Below are 25,757 nucleotides of genomic sequence, written 5' to 3' on the forward strand. Positions count from 1 at the left end.
GCCAGGTGAGCACTAAGACGAATATCCCCTTCGGTCACCGCCGAACCTAAATTCTGGGTCCACTTATCTGCCAACTGTTGTAAATATTGTGTACTAGGGCAAAAAAGAGAAGAAGTATTGTAGACGGTACATATTGACTGTTGTTTGGGCAGGTGGTACAATTGCTCCAGGAAAAAGTTAGGGGGCACTGAAAAATCATTAGCAGAGAAGTGGGTGACAAAATCCCTACATTGGAGGTACCTGAAGAAACCCTGACAGCATGCCTCTTGCTGACTCTGAATATCTTCAAATGGATGAACTACGCCATTAGTAAACAGTTGGCCAAGTTGCTTGATGCCAATCTGGTGCCAAAACTGAGAATACGCTTCTTGCAATAATACAGATACATTAGGGTAGCTCCTATGGGAGTCGAACTTATTGAAAGTAGAAATTCCACAGTATATTTCAGTTGCATTCCAAACCCTGTGATAAACTGCCAGTGTCTTAAACCATGTGCATATGAATCCCTGCCAATTGGCCTCAGTTATTTTAAAGAATTTCTTAGGAAGATGCAGCAGTATAGACTGAAAAAATATCGTAGGCATGGCAAAATAGTAATTTTAATAAGATTGCAGACACCAATCAGGTCCAACCAAAGCTTGTCCCATTTCTTAAAAAGTGTCAAAGATTCATAGTATAGCCCCATGTAATTTCTCTAAATCACACGCTCTGTGCATGGAGAGACGCAAACCCCTAGTTAGGTGGCTTCCTGCACATTACGGGGGTCGGCAAGACCACAGTAGAGCTAGTTACATTTTGAGTTTTGCCAATATTCAATGTATAGCCGGATCCTGTGCCAAAGTCAGCCTCTGCAAACTCAACACCAGCTAGATCCTGACCACATATGCCATCTCCTTGGAAGCAAACTGGTTTAGATGTAATGGAGGTATAGTAACCAGAAATTTCAATTCATGGATAGAGGGCTCTAAATATAGTGCAACCAATAGTGGTGACAAGGTGCAGCCCTGCCGAGTGCCTGCTGAGGTGCAATGGTGTCCAATATTTGTCCATGCTTACAATTCTAGCATGTAAAGAGGTGTCGAGAGTCTTGATTACACTTAAAAACTTTTGTCCAAGGTCCGTTTTTGCCAAAAGCTCCAAACGTAAGCCTCACCGCACCCTGTCAAAGGCCTTCTCGACATCGAGTAGGATCAGTTCAGCAGACTCACCAATTGTTTCTGCTACGTCGAAAAGAGAGATAGCTGTATTGACATGGGCCGTGTTATCTTGTCTTGGAATGAAGCCATGCTGCTGCTCACCCACTAAATTAGTTATGACTGAAAATAAGCGATTGGCCAAGATACAAGTATACATTTTAGTGTCCATATTCATTAAAGAAATTGGACGGTAGGACCCGCAATTGAGCAGATCTTTATCCTTCTTTAAATAAATTGAAATACATGGTTCTCCCCAGGGCTGTAGGGAACGGCTTTTAAGGCACAGAGTAGGGGGAGGGGAGGACTGGGGTCGGTGTAGTTTTGAGGGTGTAGGGTTAATTTTTAGGGCTCAGGGCGGGGCAAAAGGGGTTGTCTCCTTCTTTGCCCTCTGGGACCCTCAAAATCCATGAATGATTCCCTCTGAGGCAATTTTCAATGTCCTCCACACATCTCATCTCGATGTCTTGAATCGATTAACTGGCTACCCGACTAGGAGGACAGAAGGGGAAGCTCAGCTGATTCAGTTGCATGTTCCCATCATCGCCTCAGCTGCGCCTTTCTGCCTCATCCGCCTGCATCCTGCCTCTGGATAATGGTGCATAATTTATAGCAAAATTCCATGTTGCATTGGTGAGTCTAAGTCATTGTCTAGCTTTGGGACTGTGTAATTATTCATGTAGCTACATAACTCGGTTATATTCACTTTTCATGCCAAGATTACTAACGTTTTCGCAAGTAACATGAAGGAGAACTATACTTTTTGGGTGTATGTCAGAATATCAATTGCAAACACAGCAACTGACAGAAATATTTTGTCCTAGAGACCCTGTAGGGAAATACCATCCCAGTAGATTTCCCGTTATTAAATCCGATAGAGCTTTATGACACAATATTTCTGTAAATAACATTTTAATTATGATATTCTTGCACCAAACCATATCTTTTCAAATATACAAACATAAGCACTATGTGCATATCATTTTAAACAAAATTCAGTAATCAAGCAAAAATAATGCTAAAGACACACATTTTAGAAACATGGGTTTTGCAGCCAGTATCACAGAATGAAGTGTTAGAAAATATTAACCGAAAAGTAAATCGGGACACTTTAGGGACAGGGTGATCTGTTCACTATGGAAGACCAGTGGGAGGAGCTTCTTAGTCAGTGGCGCCTCCTCAAAGGAGTGGGGCAGGAGAGGGACAGGGTGTGGCATAGTAAATTCCAGCATACGGCCGAATGGAGTGAAGTAAATAAATAAATTAATTATATTACACGTGCTGCATCGCCTGCCCCTCCCTGCCCTACTCTATCACCCTGAAGCACTCCCTCGAGGAGCTGCCGCTGTTCCCAGTCATCTCCATGCACCACTTGAAGATGCCCCTGCCACCTATGATGAATATGTTCTACAAGGTAGTGGACTCATAAAACTGAAGTCTGTGGAACTGTAGAATTAATGAACAGCATTTGAAGCAGCCAAGGTTCTGGTCTGGAAGGGCATACTCTACTTCGTTCTTATACAAGATTCACAGCTTTGAGTAAATGTTTTACGTAAGTTATTTCAAATCATCGTGGAACGTGGGAAATTGCCAGCAGCTTGAATTGGGTATATCATGAAAATAATAAACAAAAGAGGAAACCCAGACGCTCGCTTCTCTTATAGGTTCATCACTTCAATTGATGCTTCATCTAAGATTTTTTCTGAGGTGGTATATGGTCATCTGGTAGAATGGGTGATAGAGAACAACTTAATTCCAATTGAGCAGACATGGTTTTGCCCAGGAATGAGCTCTCAACATCACATACATTGATTTTCGTTCGACACAGTGAACATGGTGAATCCAATGAACCAGAACTGACTCTGGAAAAAATGAGATCCACGAGGCAGCCCACAAAGCCTCCCCTATCACAGTCATATTTCTACTCTACAATACCTTGGCTAAGCTTCAACATGAGCTAAATGTAGGGAATTGAAAAGTTCCATACTTTGAAATGGACTTCAGCAAGTCTGAGTCCAGGCTCCATTACCTGTTTAATTCTTAAACATTTACCAATGGCTTTGAAGATGGTGAGAAGTTTACACAAAAAATTGTCAGACAAAAAGTAAACCTACTGCTCTATGCAGACAACTTCATTATATTAAAGACAAAGCCAACTGACCTGCAAAGAAAATTGGGCTCTTTAGCCATCTCACATTTTCAAAATGGTCTTGTCATTAAGTATGACAAAACATATACCATGACTTTTAGCAAAAATGTCCTCAAATTTGCTTGGTTTATTAACTAGGTTAAATTACAGCAGAATAGCATTAAACAAAAACAAAATGACGAGGAGCCTCATTTGATGTACAATGGGTGATTTCATTCAGTTTAATATTAAGGGGCCGATTAGGATCGCGGTTTTCCCGCATCCTTCGGGCCGGCGGAAGCCACCGCCGGCCCGGAGGATGCGGGAAAACCGCTGGGGAGGTACAAAAGACCCAACGCCAAATTAGGATGGCGGTGGGTCTCAAAATCGGTCCGCAGCTTTTCCGCCGCGGTCGCCTTCTGACCGCGGCGGAAAAGCTCTATCATGGCTGGCGGTGTCTATCAGACACCGCCAGCCATATTAGGATGGCGGAAAACAGATGCCTTTCCGCGGCGGATTCTCCGCCGTGGAAATGCATATGGTGAATTCTTTGGGGGCCCGTTGCGGGCCCCCAGGGTGAGTGGGGGGCGTGTGGGGTGCACATGGGGGGTACCTATGGTACCCCCCTGCATTTGCGTGCACGAAGCGGCAGGCAACGCGCGGTGCCTGCCGCTTTGTGCATGCAAATGCTAAGCATGCATATTTAACCTTGCGGCGGGTGCTGCTTCAAGCAGCACCCGCCACAATGTTAAATATTGAGGATGTGACCGCCAGGCTGGCGGTCACATCCTAATTGCACTGGAGGGACCGCCGCTGCCCCTGCGGACGTTCCCTCCTCCTCTAGGGTGGCGGACGGACGCAGGTCCGTCTGCCATCCTAATGAGCCCCTCAATATGGAGATCTATCCATTATGCTTATGATACAAGCATTTAACAAAACACTTTCGCCATTCTTAACATATAAGGCCTCATTAGGATGTTGGGCGGACCGCACCCGACAGGCGTCAACCTGACATCCGGAGAAATGGTCTGACCACCTACTTAAGATACCGGTAGTCAGAGCGCAGCGGGCAGGGGTCAAGACCGCTGCCGCCGACAGGCTCATGAAGCCGGTCAGGGCAGCAGTCGGACAGTGATTCCTACAATGTAGGCGGTGCCTGCACAGGCACCCCTGTAGGGATTATGATGTTCATTTCCCACAGCCTATTCATGGCGGTCCCGCTGCCATGGAAAGGCTGTCGGACAGGGACTTTGGGGGCCCTTAGCAGGGTACCTGTACCCCGTGGGCCTCCACAATGTGGCCTGTTGTGCACAGGTGGGGCCCAGGAAGCGTCCATGCACCGTGTGCCAGGCCCTGCATGGTGCCTGGCACATGGTGCATGGATGTTTAAAAACATGCCATTAGATACTGCATCTCTTTTCCAGACCACAGCACAAGCCACAATAGTGTATGGCATGTTTCCGACTGCCTACACAGCAGTCACATCATAATAGGGCGGGTGGAGCTGGCGAATACTTGTCTGCCGGTCTCGATCCCGCTACGATGGCGGTCGGACGCGCATCTGACCGCCATTGTAGTGAGGTCCATGGTGTTGAAGGCCTAGTATTGGAAAATTGCTCTGCCAACAGCACATTTTAAGCCAAGCAATTGAAGCAAGCTTTTTGCTTGCCAAGTGCTGTTGCTTTAGAAGCGAGAACTATCGAAGCATGTTTATGTGCTCTGTAAGTTGAATATGCCATTCTGAGCATTACATTTCTGAGTGCTAAAGCCCCATATGATGCCGCTATATATTTGAAGGATATTTTTACTAGTGAGCACATTTATGCATGGAGTGTGCGGATTAATATTATTAATCTGTTTAATAAATATAACCTGGACTGAGATCGAAATATTTTAAGAACATGTGAATATGCTCTTGCTGTAAAAATACATTTCAGACTGATGGCAAATGAAATAGCTTATAATTTAGATCAACAATATATATTTGATAAGAAGTCACTTCAATGCCTCCATACACAAAAGTAAGTGTTATTGGCAGAACGCCACTTTAAAGTACTATGCCCAAAATTAAGAAGACACCTGACTCTAATAAGAACTGGCCTTTTCAAAAAGTCCAAAATGCCAAACTGAATTCTCACATTTACTTTTGACTCTTCAAACTACATTGAGGAATGTTAAACAAATATTCAAGAATTTTTTTTATGCAAGCTGGTACAAAGACATTTAAAATGCTTTGAAATACTTATTTAGACTTACATCTGTTACTGTAGAAACTGAAAAGATCTGTAGTACCCAAAATCATAACTCCGTCACAACCACCTGAGTAAAATAAAGAGAATTTATTTAACGTGCACGGGTGGCCCAGATGGGTGCTGAGTGCTCGAATAGCAGAAGTAAAACACAAGCATTTATAGACGCAGACCACAGCATTTCATTATAATTCGACTGCATAACAGGTCATGTCTAGGCCCTCATGTCCCGGCAGGTCGGTGAAGAAACATTTTGTGCTCAGAAACTTACAGTACATTGTTACACAAGAATATGTTGGAAATCATCCTATGTGCACATGAAAAGCCCCCTGTATCCAAAGCTAGACAGATAACTACTACATTTACGCCCAAATGCAATCACAATGGTCTACATTAGCTAATGTGGCTGAATACACTTTTTGGGCCTACAGGGCCTGTTGCTAATGTAAGTAGGCAGAAATGTAATAACATGGAAATTTACTCTGCGTGCAAGCCTTGCAATGTGTAGCGTTACAGGCAGCTTACTAAAAGCAAAGTTCTAACTCTTATTTAAAACTGTCACATGATATCAAGCAATTATATGTGTATATAATTCCCATCATTATTGAATTATCACAATGTCAAAATATAAAAAATGAATGCCACCATTGCTATCTAAAGTTAGCTTCCACATTCCCGCCCTTTTTATAAACAATGATGATGTCATAGTCAGGCATAACCATACGTTTTAAAATTTCTATTTTTCCCCGTCTTGCTCACCAATAGATGTTGGCAATATGTGCAGACATAACAATACATCACATTAATTTCATATATCAGAAATGTACCTGAACATATTTATTCTGTGTATTTCCAAATTTGCTCTCTTATTTCTTACCTGCCCTGCCAACTGTCCCCCTGTCCCATCTTTATCAATTACTTATTTATTCATTTTGGTACAATATCTCTGTGTCATTTAAGCAGTATCTCATGGCCAGTGCTAGGTATAGCAATGTGAGCACAATACACTATGAAGTGCTTAGTCATTATAACGGCAGCAATGGGGGTCAATACTGCAACCATGGTCATTTTCTCTCATTGTTCTGAAAGTCTTGAGGCATTGTTCCAATCGTTGGTATGTGTGGCTAGTGTGACTAGTTGGAAGAATGTCTCATCTTCTGTTATCTTCTGCTCCCATAGGTGTTGCATTGTTTCTTTAAATTATTATAGGCTAGGTACGACAGCTTTTCAATTATTGTGTAATGAGATAACCATTTGGTTTTATTTGTTAATTGAAATAGTAATGGCACTATTGTTTACTGCGTGAAGTGGTACTGTAAATATTTTTATCAACTTATGCAATAAACATTGACTGAAATATTGGCAAATCAGAGTTAATATAAGTGGTATTTTAGCACAACAAAGTCTCATTCGATATCTCTGATAAACATGTATGAATATTCTTAATTTTATTGTAAGGCTAGGGACCCGATCATCTGCAGGACATAGTCTCATGAGATCAATCTATGATTTATCAATAACGCCCAAAACATTTTTTGAAATCATGGCATCCAATATAATATTGAATGCAAATGTGGGAGTCATCATTCTACAGCTATATGGTAAGTGAGCTGAGGTGGGTTAAGAGGCTTAAAAATGGGTCTTCTGCATAAATTAGTAAATCCAAAGCACTTAGTCTGACATAAAATTTGTCTCCACTCCCTTCTAAGCTTACTAACAGCAGTTTGGAATCTTTTTCTGCTAATGAAAAGTGCAATTGAAAATGTAAGGTATTTCAGAGAGGCAATTATTCTCTTTTAAATGTCTTTGACTGTTTTCTTCTATTTAACATGCAATGTCGCCATTCATGCAAACCAATGTGGCTGAATTCTGATGATATGACTATATTTTGGTCCTTCCTAATGTCTCTGCTCTATTATTTATTTATTTATAATGTTTTGTATAGCGTGAACATGACCCTAGTGGGTGTCAGAGCGCTTTACCTGGCGAGGATTGGACTGGTAAACAAAAGATACAGTTGTGCATGACAAACATATGTGAAGGTACATAGCGTGAAAAGCTTGATCTCAATTATAGTCTGTGATAACATGTTCAATTGTCATAGAGAAGTTAATATGGTTACATTAGGCACAGATAAATTGTCTTAGAGTAAAAAACGTAGTCAGTAAAAAAGATTTTGCTTCTTTTTTTAAGGCGGCGGTAGAGGAGATTAGGCGAACATCCGGTGGTAGAGATTTCTATATCTTAGGTGCGACAACCGTGAAAGCTCTGGCCCACGTTTTCTTTTTGTGGGCTAGTTGGGGTTTCATAAGAAGGGTGTGTGCACTTTGCGAGGGTCTGCTGCCCCCTGATTTTTCTAGCTTTTGAGCCAGGTATCTGGGGGTATTGAAATGCAGTGCTTCGTGTGTCAAGCATGCAATTGTTAATTGGATTCTTGCTTCATATGGTAGCTAGTTCAGGAATTATAGTGCCGGGGAGATGTGTATATTTCTTTTTGTTCCAGAGACAAGTCTGGCTGCCACATGGAGGGAGGCTTTTAGAGGGCCAACTTGTATTGAGGTAAGCCACAAAGTGTGGCACTACCATAGTCCAGTCTGGGAAATACAAGAGCTTGGACAGCTTGTTTTAGGTCTTCATGTAAAAGATAGGATTTAAGTTTCCGCAGAATGCTCAGTTGGTAATTCGCTCCTGTGGTGGCAACATTAACGTGTTCCTGCATATTCAGATGTTTGTCTAATGTAATACCCAAGGATCTAGCAAAGTCTATGATGTGAGGGGTGCAGTTAACGGCTCTAAGATGTTTCAACAAAGGCTCGATCTTAGGGGTGTTTTTTGGCGGTGAGATGAGAAGGAATTCAGTTTTGGCAGCATTAAGTTTGAGATGATTATCCCTGAGCCAGAGATGTGTGTTTTGCAAGATGACACAGGGATATAATGTCCTCTGAGAAGGCGATTTTGAAGTACAGCTGAGTATCATAAGTATACATATGATAATGGAGGTTGGCAGATTTTAAGTGGATTGCTAGTGGTTCCAGGAATAAATTGAAAAGAATGGGAGAGAGAGAAGATCCCTGTGGAACCCCCAAAGTGATCGCGTGGGGCTTAGATAGTGATTGGCTCATTTTGACTCTCTGGGATCTGTTTTGGAGGAATGAGGAAAACCATTGCAATGCAACCCCTGATAGGCCCATCCTTTGTTCCAGTAGTTTTAATAGACCATCATGTTTAACCATGTCAAAGGCAGCCGATAGGTCAAGTAGTATCAGAAGGCATGATTCATTTCGATTCAGCATTTTTAGGTTGTCATCAATGACATGGGTAAATGATGATTCAGTGCTGTGACCTTGACGGTATCCTGACTGGTGTTGATCAAGGAGTTGATAGTTGTCTATGTGATTGCAGAGTTGGATCTGGACACGTTTCTCTAAGAGCTTTGCAAGAATAGGGATGTTAGAGATGGGTCTGAAGTTGTTAGGTTATAGTAGTCTGCATTGTTTTTTTAAGTGGGAGTCCTGCTTTTAGGCAATTAGGGCTAATACCATGGCGTAGTGAGGCATTCACAATCTATCTTAGTTCATAGGGGGAAGAATACATGCTTTGCTCTTTGAATATAGCCGAAGGTAGAGGATCAGTGAAGTGATTAGATGGGTTTAATGATGAAAGAATGTTGTAGATGTCTTTTTCCATTACATGATGAGGTCACAGTATAGAGTTATTTCTTCGCGTCCAAATATTGAAATTATATTCGTCTAGTGAGGGCCCTTTCTGGGATGCTGATACTTCAATCTTAGACTGTGTCTTTACTCAAGGGAGCCAGTAACATTGTAAATGGAGACAAACAGCACACCCCTTATGCTGGTCAATTCTGTCAAGCATTTTGAACCACTGTGGAAAGCAGGGTGAATCTTTGCATGAGTGTTTAGATTGAGCTGTCATGATAAGACTCAAAATGTCTGTCGTTCTAATATATTGGAGGCATAATATATTTCTTCCAGGTTACACAAATCTGAAGGCACTCTAATGAATTACTGAAACTGGTGCATCAGAATGTCTTGATCTTCGGGCATTAATGCATTCTTATGCAAAATAAACTGTCTTTGTGACGCCGTTGACTTTCATTGTAGACAGAATTGCTTTATGTGTGTTTGCAAAGCATCAGTGTGGCAAGGAGAGATCTAATGAGAGAGTAAATCCTTTGTTTGCTTTATCAATTTTTTAAATGTATTTCAGAAGAATGTTGTATCTTTGATATTTGCACCAATCACACAGTCTTGTCTCTTGGGAGTTTCGCATACACTTATATGTCTGAAATCAATTTCTGGCTTCATTCCTTTTCCTTAGAAACAATTAAAAATCACTTGGATATCCTGGAGGAGGAGGAACGTATGTTTTTCCTTCTTGTAAAGAAAGTATTCTATTAAAACCTGACTGAATAGGAAGTGCATCTTTTTTAAGAGGCATGTTTATTTAAGCTCTGCCTGGAATTTAATTGTGTAACCCACTTATGTGCTGCACTGTTTACAAACAATCAGGTTGCACTCTGGCTTGGTGAGGTTACCAGCAGGTTTCTGTTTTTCACCAACGTGCAAGAAACAGTACACATGCTTCGTACTGTGTTTCTAGTGAGAAAGATTAAGAAAGCTTACACAAAAAGGCCTTTTGCGAGATTGAAACGTTCACCCATGATACGCAAGAGCTTCCTGTATCAAGAGACCAAATCTCTAGTTGCCAATCTGTAATGGCAACATTATCTTCTAGGACTAATGACCCAGTGTGGCCTTTTTAGGCCTGGCATGATGATAGAGCTGTCTGTATGACCTATTGTTACCAATGCTTTCAAACATACATAGAGTCGGCTTTTGCTCCATCCATAAGATTATTAATATCGCTCCGGTGCCTACTCAACTCACGGGGTCACACTCTGCGACTCTGGGCAATAGCTTGCTTAATCTCCACATCGGCCCCTCGCGGCGGGATGCCTGGCTTTCACCTTGTGGATACCCTGCCGGGGTTTCTCACAGGGGAATACCGGGACGGGTTCCCTAAGCAAGCGCGGAGATGCCCCAGGGTAAGTCCTGCGCTATATAAGTTTCATAAGTTTCATACTTCATACTATTGACTCTTGTTGTATCATCCTTTCAATGGAGTGCATTGCAAACCACAAAGGACTCTTTTACATCTCAAAAGAACACCCGATAATCATATATTAAGTTATTTATCTCAATGATTCTATTTTTATGGCAAACACTCATTTTATTTCACTTTAGTAGGTTTTCGTATGTTTTAGCCTGGACTAAAAATGTAAGCCAGAACATTTGGCTTTGCCAAAGCTTGCTTCAAGGGATTTCTGGGAAAACAACCATTCTTTTTCAACCATAAATTATGTCTTAGTAGGGAACAATCATTCATGGGTGTTTTGTTGTTCAATGTGTTGGAAGGGCAGTCATAATTTTATTTGGTCCTTGACAGAAGAATTACAATTAACTATCAGTATTGATTAAGGTATTAGGATCTTACAATCCAGGTGTACTTCAATGAGCACCATTACTCTAAAACAAAGGAAACCTCAAATCATATTAATTCTCTCAGATCCCAGCTTTAGATGCTGACATTGCTGGCTATCCAAGGTTAAGTTTGACGTGTTCTCATATTACCTTGTATGGTGGAAGGATAATGTTTTCCATTCCTAGGATGCCAATGGGTCTCTGGGTCTACTCATAGCACTACAGTCAAATAGCCCTTCTCTAGTAGAGACATCTCTGTCCACGTAAGGAAGTATGAAGTCTAAATCCTTTTGTGTAAAACCTTCAGTTGTGTGAGCCCTCTTGGCAATATCATTCTGGTATGTCTTATATTTTCTTAGAATGTGTTATACAAGTAGGTTGCATTTTTTGTAATCCAGAACTTCCTAAATGTTGAATGTAGAAGATGCTCAGACATTATCCTATTGCTGGATGTCCTATATTAAAATGCATTGCCGTATATGCACTTGTATTTAACATAAGTTGTGCAGTCTATTTGTGACACCACTACCTCATGTAATAAAATCAGAACATCCCTGTTCCACTTTTATCATTTGAGTTATCATTTGAGTTGAGTTGTGATGTTACAACGCCTGCTGCCACAGACAGCAACCATTTTGAAACGTAACTCCACGAACCAAACACCAACTGTCGCTCAGTTAAAGCGATGAATAGCTTTTCATAGTCACATTCATCTAAACTTATTCTCCCTAACAATCAGTCTCTATCTGGTAAAGAGAATGATCTTTGCAACACAAAGACAATGTATATTGAGATATTTATATCCTCACTTCATATCAGCATCTCGTTGCTCTCTTCCATTAGAGGGTGAAAAAGAACACATTTTGAAAAGGCTAAGGTAACGAGTGTAATTATACATAAATAGATAGTGCAAGTAACTGTGGATATCTGGAACCTGCAAAGTAATTCAGCCCTCTGCTTCGTTTCTCCATTTGGTCAGTTGGTTATACTGTATGAAAAGGGTTACTTTATTCCTCATGTACTCTTTTCGAACAGCAAGCACCATTCTGCTGTGTTGCCCATGGATATCTGCTTTGTGGAAAACAGGGTAGGGTCGTTTTCAAGTAAATTATCTTAGTATAACAACAACATACCCTGTTGCTATTTAGAAACAACTAAAATGTAACAGGAAGAAATCTAAGAAGTGCCTTGATGTATACGAGGTAGTTCTTATTATCGACATCTTCATTCGTAGAAATGGGTACTTATGATATTGTCCATTGTTTTAAGTGCAGGTATAATTCATTTCTCAACAGAAGAGACTGATTAAAATAATCAATAAATGTATTGTTAATACATTCATAACCATTATAGTATTCATCATTAGCATTAGTAATAAGAAGTACTCATTGTTGCCAACATTATAGTAGTCAGCATAACAAACAATTTTAGATCATGAATTTTAGTGGACAGTTTACAACTTGCATGATGTTTTTAAGTTGCCTCCTTATATGAGGAGGCAAAGGCGACCATTTACTATAACATGTAAAGCACCCACCTAATTAAAAAATATATTACACAAATTACCCTGGGATATTGTGACCATATACAGCTATTTAGCTTTTTGCTTCATTCTACTCAGTAGTCGTAGAACTTTTCAGTGACTTACCATAAATCCTGCCCATGACATTTAAAACCACCTAAAACAACCCACACAGTTACCACAAAAGTAATTTTAGTTAGATAAGGTCATTTTGGTCCTATCATCTTCACTCTTACCAGAAGGTACTTTTGATTTGATCCCCTTCTATGGGTTCATTTATTGTTCTTTTTTGAAGCGTTGTCAACATTATAATCATAGTAATCACAACAATTTCGTAATTATGAATTTTATTGGAAGGTTTACCTCTTTCACAAAGTTTTTTATGCTGCCTTCTACCATTGACAAACAAATAAATAGAGTATTTATTCTAGCCCCATGCTGAATAATGAATTACGCTTTGCTTGAGTCAGCAGCAGAAACTACAGTCACAATCTGGTCACAATGGGCCCTCTTGTAGTCGCAGATATAGGATATTACAGATAAACAAACTTAATAAAAACAACAGGCTTAGAGGCCAATGGCCATCTTCTGTTTTTTTTGGGTCCTGAGCAAGACACATTTTTGAGGCCCCTCCTGTTCGGAACAACTTTCAATGTTACTACCCATTTTCTTCTTATTCAAAGCGGCAAGTACCAAACAATTTTGAATTATACCTTAAACTGTCAGAAACGGAGTCACACAACAATAGTCAAACTATACCTTAGCTGGGGCTTCCAATTCGCCGTAATGACCCCGTGGAGAGAGATAGAGTCTGAGGCACGGGTAGGCAAAGGGGAAGGTGGACAAATTGAGGTTACATGGAGAGACAAATTACTTACACAGGGGGCACCTTGGAAGGTGAGGGCCTTGTCAACTGCTCTCTTTTCCCATGACATAAAACGTCTCTGCTATTTGCTTTTCCCCAAGAGGCCTCATTGTGCTGAAAACGTGCTTTGCAAATAATCTTAATCTTAATAAAATGACAGAATACCATAATATTCCCTGTATTAGGAAGTTTGTATAAACTATAAACTAAAAGAGACAGCTCAAGACCACTAAAACACTACCTTTCTCTTTTAAATCATTAGACTTATCAGAAAACATTAGTTTGCCGAGGAAATTTAAGAATACTCAAAAATATGCTAAAGTCAGTAAAGCACATTAGTTCTATATAATAAACACCAGCCAAGTCAATGCTAAACGAGTCTCTCTTGAAGATCTTTTTTCAACAATGGCATGTTTTATAGATATATTATTCAATATTGAGGTGGGGGTGATTCACCCACACTCTGGTTACAGTACCATCATCAGAGAACCCTCTGGGGCATTGCAATGAGTTGCTGAGATCAGTTTTGCGGGAATTCGAATCTGCTTATGTGTAAAGCAATAAAGGTATGCAGTTTTCAATTCAGTATACGCTAATAGTAAACTTGAGAACAAAATAAGGAAGAAGGCCATTTGAAACTAAACATTTAATAAATTGGCCCTTTCAGATTTTGTTTTCACCTATAGTGCAGTGGCCTAGCTATCAACAGTGCAGCAGGTGCAGTAACACCAGGATCCATGAGTATAATAGGCCCACTTCAAACCAATCAGCGTCTCTGTTTATTTTCTCTTTACTAAGAATCCAGTGGATATGGCCACTTTTTTGCTTGCTTTTGGGCCCATCATTCATTGAGCCAGACTGGAAAGCAGGCTCAATCATTAGGCGGCTTTCAGCGTTTGCAAGCAAAGAAAACTGAAAGAGACAGTGAGTGAGCTCCACATACCCTTATGCTGTCACCCCATGTCTTGTGCACCATGAAGTAGCCCCCTCGTGTCACGCTGAGCTTCTTGTGGTATGTCAGAGAACTCACATTGTCTGCTTATCATGACTGAATTAGTCAGTGAAGAATCCCTCTGCAATGCAGAGCAGCCTCAAAACACTCAATTCACAATGATAAACCCAGTCAGTCACAAACATCCAGTCACCACAGAAGCCTCTTTGAGTTTATGGTAGCTATACAATAACTGATTGTGTTTGGGCATATTCAGGCCATAGGATGTCCTTCCCAAGACTAACCGCTATCAGTGCCTTGACGCCTTCTGGCATTTGTTTGCGCCTTATAAGTTGTGTTCATTTCATTTCATTATCACTATCAAAGGAGAGAGAGAGGACTAGGTAGCTGGTAATTCCCAGGGTTTTATATGTGAAATCAATAAGGACTATCCTATTTATGAATGTGTATAGCTTTTAAACTTTCACCTTCACGTCACTACACTGCACACTCAGAAACATACCTGCTCTGCTGTATTCAGGCGTCAAAGCACACCCGGGACACGCTCGGTGTCACTGGGTGGGCCCGATGATGAAGCATGCCACCAACCAGGTTGGTGGGTGAGGGCTTCATGAACAAACAAAAGGATTTGTACCCTGTCTTACAGTCTTGAGTCTACGTAAATTTCCAAATAGGCTAGTCCTTATTGATTTCACATTTCATTTCATTGTCACTTCATAGTCCAGTACCCTGAATGTCAATGTATAGCTTGTTTATGTTGTGAACACGGGCTCTCTCCGGGCAGATTTCATGAATAAGTGCAGTAAAACAGCCTCGTCGCCAAACCTACACAGTGTATTATCTGGAGGTTGCTCTACTCAGGTGGATTTAAATACACCACATCTTCATAATATCAATCAAAGCTGAATCCACTAATGTATTACTTTCTTCAGGACTCGCATCCGTTATCCAGCTGTGGGTGTAGACTCTCACCAAAAACATAAAGAATATGTATGTGGTTGCCAAAGGCCTGGTGAGTGCCATATAAGATTTTAGATTCTGTGTGAGTGGACACGAGAAGTCGTTGTCAGAATTTGCACTAAGATCAAGTGTTGTTCCCTCCTAATTCTCTTATTCAAAATGTGAAGATGATCTGAAATACCCCAGCATTCCCCACCCTTTTGTTTGAGCAATGTGGCTTTATGGCTCATAACTTAAATTCGTGTAACATATATGCTCTCACGTGTTACTCTTCTTCATATTTTTATGTTTTGATATTTCGGATAAAAATATAAATCCGAGTGTGTGTTATTTTTAAAATGTGGATTTCTGTGATTGTGTAAATATGTTGATGTATCTGATTTCCACACACGTGTTCCTTCTAAAGATGTGCATTAATGTCATCTATGGTGTTGCCTTTTAGTGAAGCCTGTTTTAGACCATAAAGGCTCCCACATTGAAACGCCACAGAGAATTGATGGACTGTTACCTGCAGTTCAATTGTGGGGAGCGTTATTTATTAAGTGCGGTAAATATGTCCATTTGTGGAATTCCATTCATTTGGGGAATGGCCAACAGATGTCAGTACTTTCTGCGCCGAAAAGAAATACCCATGTCACAACATGTGTTTTTTCCTGCATGAGTTGTAATTCTGATATTTGTCGTGAATGGAGTTGTCTTGCATATTGGAATACACCGGGCCAGATGTGATGAGGGCCAAAGACGGCACTGGAGCAGATTGAGCTTTGCCCATAGCATCTTTGAGATGCTCACAAGCTCAAACGTTTTGCTCAACTCTCAATCTCACAAAATAAGATCAAAGAATCCTAGAATAATTTTGAGATCTCCCAAACTTTCCTTGCAACTCCTAGTGCCAATTACAGTAAATCTGATCCTGCCTTCTAGCGGCATAAGTGTAATAATAAAATGTAAGACCTCTTTAAACGTCCACACTCTTTTCTATGCTTTCTTAAGGCACTGTAGCCTATAACTCGAGAACTGCAACCGAGCCTACGACTCTGTGATTGCTTATTTTCAATACTGGCATTTTTTTTTAAAGAATGTGTTGCCTTTGCCAAACAGACCGTAATAAAAAAGTAAACTATTCTGATCTGTGTAGAGGTTATTTTGAGTTTATTTTTCCATGAATGCATCTCTTTAACAAAAGACAACTGCATTTACCAATTTGTATTGAATACGGCTAGAATTATACTTACAGTTCAACAAAAAGAGGGTTGAAAAATACAAAGTGGTGTAAAATAAATTATTAAATGGTAAGAATCAAACCAGGAGATTGCATAAGTATGCGATTTTGAGGTAAGGTGCACTTTATAATACCCAAAGAATAGCTGAAACACAGCAAGTACATGTAAATAGGCCCTTTAACATCTCTAAACTGTACAACATGGCGCATTCCATGACTGTAATATTAAAAGAAATATCAGGTGAAATGGTGTGACTACAGAAGAAAAGAGTCCTGATGAAAGAGAGAAGAACAGGAGAAAGAGAGAACTAGAGAGAAGGTGGGGAAGAGTAAGGAAAGGCAATATGTGGCAATATGTTCAATCCCTTATTCCTGTTTGTGTTTTTAAGGAGAATGTTCCCTACCATTCGAGTTTCCTTCTTGGGAGTGGACCCGGAGGCCAAGTACATAGTGCTGATGGACATCGTCCCTGTGGACAATAAGAGATATCGCTATGCCTATCACAGATCTTCCTGGCTGGTGGCTGGAAAGGCTGACCCTCCTTTACCTGCAAGGTATGTCATTTTGTGTTGAATGTGGGCCCCAGTTACCAAAATGGTGCCACTAACAAAACAATTCTTTCTGCGTGAGCAGTAAACATGTTAGTAGGCAGTCACAATAGCGGTGAATTGAGCAGGATTGAATTAGTTTGGGAAATTGATAGGAGCATCATGCAATAAACCTCTTCCATAGTTAGGACCTGTGAGTTGTGCTTATTGTTGGTCCTGGCTGATATGTCCCATTGGATCTTGAAAACAGAAATGTTTTGAGGGCTTTTGTTAAAAACAAAGAATCGTGGAAGGAACTGTGTGTTCAATCTTCTCTTTGAGTATACCATGCTTTGAAGTCAGGAGGATTGCTGCTCATGTGCTCATGCCAACAGAAAGGATGAGCAAACTAGGAGCAGGAATTAAAGTAAGGTAGAGCAGGCACTGAGGATTGATCAGTGCTTGAAATGGAAAAATAGAAGTGCAGGCACTCTGTACCAGAGTACCTGCTTGTTTCTGAGAAGTGCCGGTACTCTCCAATTAAAAGTATTATGTTTCCCTTGAGAAGTGCAGGTACTCTCCTTCTCAAAATAAAAACGTGCCGATAGTACCAGACAGAACCTGCCCATTTAAGGAAATGGGAGTGACCATATTGAGTGTCGAAAGATGGCTAAGAGGTGTGTTGTGAAGTGAATAAGAGCATTTTACAGAATAGATGGTCTTGGCACTACTTATCTTCTACCACTATCGATGTAACTATATGGTTTCCCACTTACATAGACTGACAGCAACATGATGTGAGAGAATAATCTCTGGATGTGGTGCGGGAGACAGCATTTACTCATATAAGAGTTTCACTCGCGAATCAATTTTCATTTGTAAAGAGGATCTCAGAAAAATGACTTTCGACATGGTGGATGCAAAACCTTTGCAGGTTATTTTAGATAACTTACACAGTGTGGGCCTGATTTTCAAAGGCGGTCCGTTAGGTCAGCTAGGGTACTTAAATTACAAATGTTTAATTATCCAGGTACATCCTCGTTCTGCTCACCAGTTTATCTTGACATAAAGGTTGCATGTCAACATAGGTGATCAGTGACATACATTGGATCGTACTTTCCCATTGTTGCGGTTGACTTCCACACACAGTGCATTCAGTACAGCCATATTGGGTTGAGAAACGTAGAAAATACTAATATTACTATTCATAAGTCCTCAGAGGTATTCTTCCCATCCTGAACAAGTCATGCAGTTATTTAACAATCTGAGGTGCTTTTTCACTGTTTCTGCACCACTTGTGTCTGAAGGATGTGGGAGTAATTTAAGCCTTAAGTTAAGAGTGGGCAATGACTTTCAAACCTTTAAATGCTCCAAAAAGCTGTTTCCATTTATTTAATTTGCATTGTTTGTTTTTAGGCCAGCCCCCTGGGACCGCCTACTTTTTAACACCCACGTGAAAAGTAGGTGCGTGTAATGTATTGTATCACCACAGGTACGCAGCAGCACATTGTCACTTTGTTAGTCACATGCCTACATGATGACCTTTTCAGGATCATGTCACACTTACATCGTGAAAATAAAAGATTTCTGAATTGGCCACTGTGTAGTGAATAAAGTATGCAGATTATGGTAAATGCCTTGATACACGTAATCGGTAGAAACATTGCTAACCTGTGCTCCATCACAAAACAGATGCATCCATTTCTTTATGCAGGTTGTACGTGCATCCGGACTCCCCGTTCACGGGAGAACAGCTGCTGAAGCAGATGGTGTCTTTTGAAAAAGTGAAGCTCACAAACAATGAATTGGACCAGCACGGCCATGTATGTATGACTATGGAAAGGCATGCGCCTTAGAGTAACTCTCTGTGTTAGAAAGGCTTGTGTGTGTAGCTATGTGGTATACATGCACATGCTTGCAAATATAACTGGAAATAAATGCATGTGTGAGTATGGCTTAGTGGTATAAATGCATGCAATAATTAATATGAATATGTTGTATAAACGTACATATGAGTATGAATATGTGATATCAATACACGTACCTATTAGTATGACTATATGGTGTAAAAGAAGCAAACTTAGTGGTGATATCAGCACCAGACTCATATTTGGGTAAAATATTGTGTTAGAATATGATAATTGACAATGTATTTATATGTGTGACCATTAACAACAATGGGCCTGAATATACTCAGGCCCATTGTAGTGTCACTCACTACTACTGCACTTAAGTGTAAATCTAAACTTTTTTTTGCTATTTACCATTTTTGAGTGTAGATTACACCTGAGTGTAGACTTAAATGGCTCCACTCCATAATGAAGCCTCGGAGAACAGGATTTATGAGTGTAAAGTTACTGCTACTAAGTTTTCACCTGTAAGTGGAAAATATAGGGAAAATATTAAAGTTTATAGTTCTTTTTAAAAAATGATACTAAAAGTAGAAATGTAAATTATTTTAAGTATTTATCATAAATCTAGAACTATTAAAATAAATATTATATCCCAGTAAATCACTAAATTAAATGTGTCTTGACTAAATGATTAATTAAACAGTTTTCTAAATTTATAAAAAACCTCTTAAAGAACAATTAAAAAAATTCCCAAAGATAGTAACATTTTTATTTTCGAATTAAAAGTTTTACATTATGTTAAAAGTTATGTTTGGCGTTCAAGTACTTTTTTCGTTTTAGGAAAAGTTCAATGGTTTAATTTATACAAAATGTTAAATGTAGTATATTATTATATTTTAGAATAAAATAATTATTTTAAAATGATATAGACTTTTAATTTATAGCACATACAATATATTTCTATTTTCTAATATGTATTAATTAAAGATAATATTTTATATAACATAAACTATAATATTTCTTTGTTTTACATGCCACAATAATTTTATGTATCTAATATTAATTCCTAAGGAGTAACAATTTAAATCTTGTCTCCATTATTTTAGGCCCCCTTTTTTCCTCAGTGCCACAGTTTTCATGGGAGGCTCACCGCCATGAAAACTGTGGCAGTGAAGAAACTCCTAATATGCTTGGCAGTGCCTCAGCAGCACCACCAGCATATTAGTGCCTCACATGCTGTGCCATCGCCGCGGGATCCATGAGCCGAGGGATCCATGATCCCCAGCGGTTAGGGCGGGTCTGTGGCAGTGGGACCACCGCAGTCATAATGTGGCAGTCTGTCCGCCAGTCGGCGGTAACTGCCACGCCACCGCGAGTCCGGCTGTCTGATGGACCACCAAATTCATAATCACCCCTTAAGAGTGGTAAATTAGATTAGAGTTACTGATTCTCTCAATTGTCCCTGATTTCTAATAGGACCTTCAGGGTACCACACATAATAACAGATGACTCCTCCGTTTGTAGTCACTGATACCCACTTTATTGGTCCTCGTACTAAGCCCACTTGTGTGTCATATTTATGAATATAACTGATTGTAGGGGAGGAGCACCATTTGAAATTTGTACTCAAGAAATCATCACAGACCCTAAATGATGGACAAAAGCCTCTCAACATTCACCTGCTTTATACTACCCTTATGTATTTACTTTTGTAGCAGAGAATTTACATTTCTCATTTCTTATTGATCTGCATTCTTGTTTAATCTACCCTGATTTGTTTGATTCTGCCGTCAATTCTTGTTTGTAGAGAATTTTAATGCCCAGATTTCTTAATCATGAATTGCACACCTATCCCGCTTTTCAGATCATCCTGAACTCAATGCACAAGTACCAGCCCAGGGTCCACATTATTAAAAAGAAGGACCACACGGCCTCTCTGCTCAACCTCAAATCAGAAGAATTCAGGACATTCGTCTTTCCAGAGACGGTCTTTACAGCTGTGACAGCTTATCAAAACCAGTTGGTAAGTAGGTTTCCTGGTTAATGGTCCACTTTCTCTTATGTCATGGCACAGCAGAACAACAACCGGGAAAATGAAGATCATCAGCTCAGTGTTGGCGGAGATTTAAATCTTCGACATGCTCACCATATAGTCCTAGGGCCTGATTCACATTGCTTTTGCTGTGACTTACTTCCATAGAATGTATGGTTTGTTCCTGGAATTCAGGAGTAATGCAAATGCACTAGAAGAGTAAAACTCAGTCAATCTAGCAACCAGATAGCAAACACTTTGTGAAAAGGGACAGTGGAATTCAGCCCTCTTATCTCTTTGGATACAGGTCGCGCATACATTAATGATAATGTCAGAGCAAAGTAGAAGCAGACACTTTCTTAAGTAAATATGTATGAAACAAATACTTAGAATTCGTTTATACAATAGTCAAGATGATTACATTGCACACATCATTGCGGATTGTGCAGAAATATTTCATTTTGGAAAACAACCTAACCAGGACCAATGGTCAGTTCCAGTCAACATGTCATCCATTTATGGTGAGTCAAATGTTTCCACTTTCAACTTAAAGGCAAGCACTAAAGATTATATTAGGACAGTTCAGCTCGCTGCATGGCTTTAGAAAGTACTCTATACATGCTCTATAAGTGATATAACGCTGCCAGCAAAACGGTGTCATTGAGTAATCCGGTATGTTTTTTTAATTTGAGAGGCATATTTGCACATTTACCTCATATAATGCTTTAAAGTGTCTGTGTCTCTGGCTGTATGAATGCTTTACACATCATTAAGCAATAATAAATAATAATATTTAAACGTTTAATGTGTGCCACTATTAAGAGATGCCTCGATTATAGAACATGCAACAGGTTTACCTGGTACTCTGCGCAGACATGTTCAAGGCACGGTATACAATGAATCCTTTGAAATTCCCTTTCCCCAAAGCTGGCCAGTAATATTTTCATATGGATGGTGCAAGGCCGAAAATGTTTTCTTTAATACTTTTTAAAGAGCTAAGGCAATTTGCACATTTTGTGCACTGACCTGCTGAATGCTTACATACGAATTTGGCTTTCACCTTATTTGCTACATCAGTATTCTGACTTGTATGTGACTTCGCCTGCAAGAGCGAAGCAATTTGGCACAGTTTGATTAATTGGTACAAAGTTGGTTTTTTTCTTTTAAATTTCCAAGAAGTCTCATTATATACATGTATGTATATGGTATATCGACAGCACAATCCAGAAAAATATAGGGATGTTGTTCTATTTCCTGGGCGTAAAATAAAAAAAACAGGGGCGGCCCCTGCAGGTAAGAGTGGTGGGGCCGGGTAGGGGGGGGGATTTCAATGGACCATGACGAGGGAAAATCAATTATTTATTTAATTTCCCCTCATCATCGTCTGTTGCAATACCCCCCACCCAGCCCCACCGCCCCACCGCTCTTACCTGCATGGGCTGTGACTGTGGAAAAGTTTAACTGCCATGCGTTTTTTCTTTTTTTATACTTCTTAGTCTGCAGTCTAATGGTGTCCTGGCTGCAGCGATGCAAGACTTGTCTGCAAGATAGGCAACGGAGCTGGTCGTGATGGCTTTATAAATGATGCAGCTGGTTTTGAAAATGCTGTGGACTAATCTTAAAAACATTTATTAAGATCAGCCAAGGTGTAAAATTGTAGGTAGTTGTCACAAAAGTTGTATTTCCCATTCAGGATAGTGTGCAGAAGGAATGGTCAAAGGGCATGTACCATTTTCATTTCCAAAGACTATGGCGGTTGGCTACTCAACATAGTCCTGGAGTTATTGCAAGAAGACAAACTTTGAAAATTAGGTGATCAAAGGCCAGAAAACCTGTTCAGTGCTTGCTAGACATGTTTGCAGGCTATGATCAGTAGGTAAGATGCACATTAATACTGTACACTGGACATAGCCATTGGCCATAACCTTTAGGTGTTGATGTCAATGATATGCTCTTTCCCATCTACAAATAACCTCAGGACATGTTCTGAAGATTCTGCAGGCAGTAATACTGTGAACACAAATTACTGTTGATCATGCTTATGCACACAGTACCATTGTGGTTACAGCAAGCAGGCCTACTGCACAAAGGGTTGGTACCATAATGCACACAGGCTAAGTACTACAAAAGCATGCACAATATTGCAGTTGCTGATTAAACTATAGCATTATAAAATTCTAGAAATACGCAGAAAGCCTTTATTTTATTGTTCTTATTAAGTCTAGATTTGAACTTACAATATAAAAAAAACTTTTACATTCCCTAACAAAATCAGTCAAATTGACTTTATGGTTATAATCCAAAAAATAAGAAAATTGAATTTCAGCAGTTATTTTACCTGTGCACATCTCTTTACCGTAACCATTATATAACCGAGGCAAATTATTTTCCATGCTTAACTGGGACCTGAATGCATATAAAACATTAATTTGACCACACATGACTTGATGCACTTTGATATTTGTAATATTTCCCTAATGAGATTGGGTTTTTGTTTGCCCTCCTGTGCCAAGTTAATTACTCTGCTGGCTAGCTGGTAGTTCAAGGCCTCTTCCTGGACAACATGTACTTTTGGGAGGGATTAGCCTTCTCCATGGAGAGGAAGATGGCAAGGGAGAAATCTACATAGAATGGTTAGCTGACATTCACTGGCAAGCCTAGGCATGCCATTCTTACAGTAAAAAGGGGGAGCAGGCAGCATTCTGGCACCGGCTAGTCCACAGGTTACCTTAGAGGGAAGAAACTAGATTTGCAGTGTTAGTTAGAGGTGGAGCAAGGGAAGAGGCCTTAAAGAAAATTATTTGGTTCTACCATCTTGTAAAATCCGCAAGTGCTGTTCAGGGGAGTTGGGCAGTTTGTGAGAGATCCTAGGAAAGGTCAGTCAGGAGTGGACTAGTGAAGTGGCATTACTGGATTGGGTAGGATTGCCCATCTTGAGAAATATGCCCCCTTTTTTAAAAACCTCTGCACAGGGACAGAGACTTGAAGAGAAAAGTGGAATCATGGTGATGAATGACAGACCAATAAACCCCTGCCTGCAGCTGAACACTCTGGACTGGTGCTTCTTGGACCCTATTGGCTGTCCGTACCAGCTCTGCAGAAAAGTAGTTGCCCATCATGATGGAGAGAACAGATCTTGTGGTGGTACCCATGCAGAAGGTTCCACAGACTTCTGTTTTTCAAACCCCAGGCACTTGGAGGCACCTCTGGCAGTAAGGGAATCCCTGGTGGTATTAGAGTTGAGATGCCAGGGAGCCACTGAGGTGTGGATCTACCCTGTGGTTGACCTACCTGAACAACACAGTCAAATGTTCATAAAGTTGTGCAAGGCAGACCAATCAGCCAGCTACCACGGGCCTGGGTAGCCCCAGGGCCTGTATGGATTAGCCTATATGGGGGGGATCCTCAGGTTAGCAGGGCACAGCTGTGATCGACCCGCTCACTCACTAGCTCGAAGAAGGTAGGTGGGAGCAGCGAAGGCATCGGCCTCACAAGACCAGCATTGAATGGCAGAGTGCCAGATGGGTGCAGACCTGCCAGTGACCACACACACATCAGAGGGGCCACACCCATTTTTTGTTTAAGAGAACGGGTGCCCCATTGAGAGGCCGAGGCACTTGCTGGAGATTTACAGCCCGGTGGGTACCTTAAAAACTGATATAAAAGCAAACAGAAGAAGGAAATAGCTTACGAGTGTGGCAGCCATCCCAAAGAAAAAACACCTTGGACCAAGATCTTGCCCCAAAAGCACCTGGGAGAGGTGCAATTAATTTACATGTTATGGTTTGTGGTTTCCCAGGAGGGAATGGGCACAGTGAGTAGCATGTGAGCATTTTTGGAGGATACGGAGATGCAATGGCTGGTCTTTTTATGCCCCCAGCAGAAAATCCAATTTGCCACAAGAATTCACCAGGGGCTAGGAAAGTGACCTCACATGGAGTTGTTAAGGCTCACAAGTACAGCTTGAGCTGAGAATTGTAACCAGATGCTTTGAGAGTGTGTCAGTAGGAGTATAGACCTCTGTTGTTAGATCCTCTATTTTTACTAGACAACCTTGTTGAAAGTAGAGCTAAGTCTTGTATGTAGTGGGGACTTGAAGTCGCCATAGACCATGCTGTGCATCCTTCTACAAACAGGTGAATTCCCTGCCTATGCATTTGGCATATGCAGAGCTTGTAGAAAGCCATTGCCTGTGCATGCTATGTGGAGGGTAATATGTTGTCCATGTATGTATGCACTCAGGGCACAAGTGAAGCAAATGTGATGTATGTACCTCCTCCAGGATTTAGTAGCAAACCGTGGCCTGTATGATCTGATATCCCTTTATGCATAAAGCACACCATGGTCTAAATCAGGTCCTGTAGGCCCTACTTCCTGATGTGCCCTACTCCTTAGCAAGTAATACACATGCCATGTGTCCACAGGTCATGCTGTGAATCCTCTTTGTCCCTATGCCCCTATAGTTGGTGGGCTGAGCATGCAGACAAAGTTCAGGTTTTGATTATTCTATGTATACTATCAGCCGCGGACCGTGGAGGGAGTTGCGGTGGGGCAGGCAGGCGGGGCGGGGGAGGGGCAGGGTGAGGGGTGATAAACACCGGAATCTGGATGATTCCAGGCAAGTAAATAATTAAATTAATAAAACGAATTACGTTCGGTGCCCTGAATCACATTTTGCGATGCAGGGTGAGCTACGAAATTCATTTTATTAATTTAAATGTTTACTTAACTGCAATCATCCAGATTCTAG

At 40.6% G+C, this 25,757-nt stretch overlaps 1 protein-coding gene across 2 annotated transcripts in view; it reads left to right on the plus strand.

Moving 5' to 3' along the window:
* The window catches only part of TBX20 (T-box transcription factor 20), a 140,305-nt gene that overhangs the window by 26,772 nt on the left and 87,776 nt on the right, over window positions 1–25,757 (plus strand). For both annotated transcript variants that reach the window (XM_078688227.1, XM_078688228.1), the window contains exons 3-5: window positions 16,985–17,149; window positions 18,837–18,945; window positions 20,840–20,998. In XM_078688227.1, the coding sequence (XP_078544353.1) occupies window positions 16,985–17,149; window positions 18,837–18,945; window positions 20,840–20,998 (433 nt within the window). The remainder of the gene's footprint in view (window positions 1–16,984; window positions 17,150–18,836; window positions 18,946–20,839; window positions 20,999–25,757) is intronic.

This window comes from Lissotriton helveticus, chromosome 4_1, assembly GCF_964261635.1.
Source record: "Lissotriton helveticus chromosome 4_1, aLisHel1.1, whole genome shotgun sequence".
Classification (NCBI taxonomy): Eukaryota; Metazoa; Chordata; class Amphibia; order Caudata; family Salamandridae; genus Lissotriton; species Lissotriton helveticus.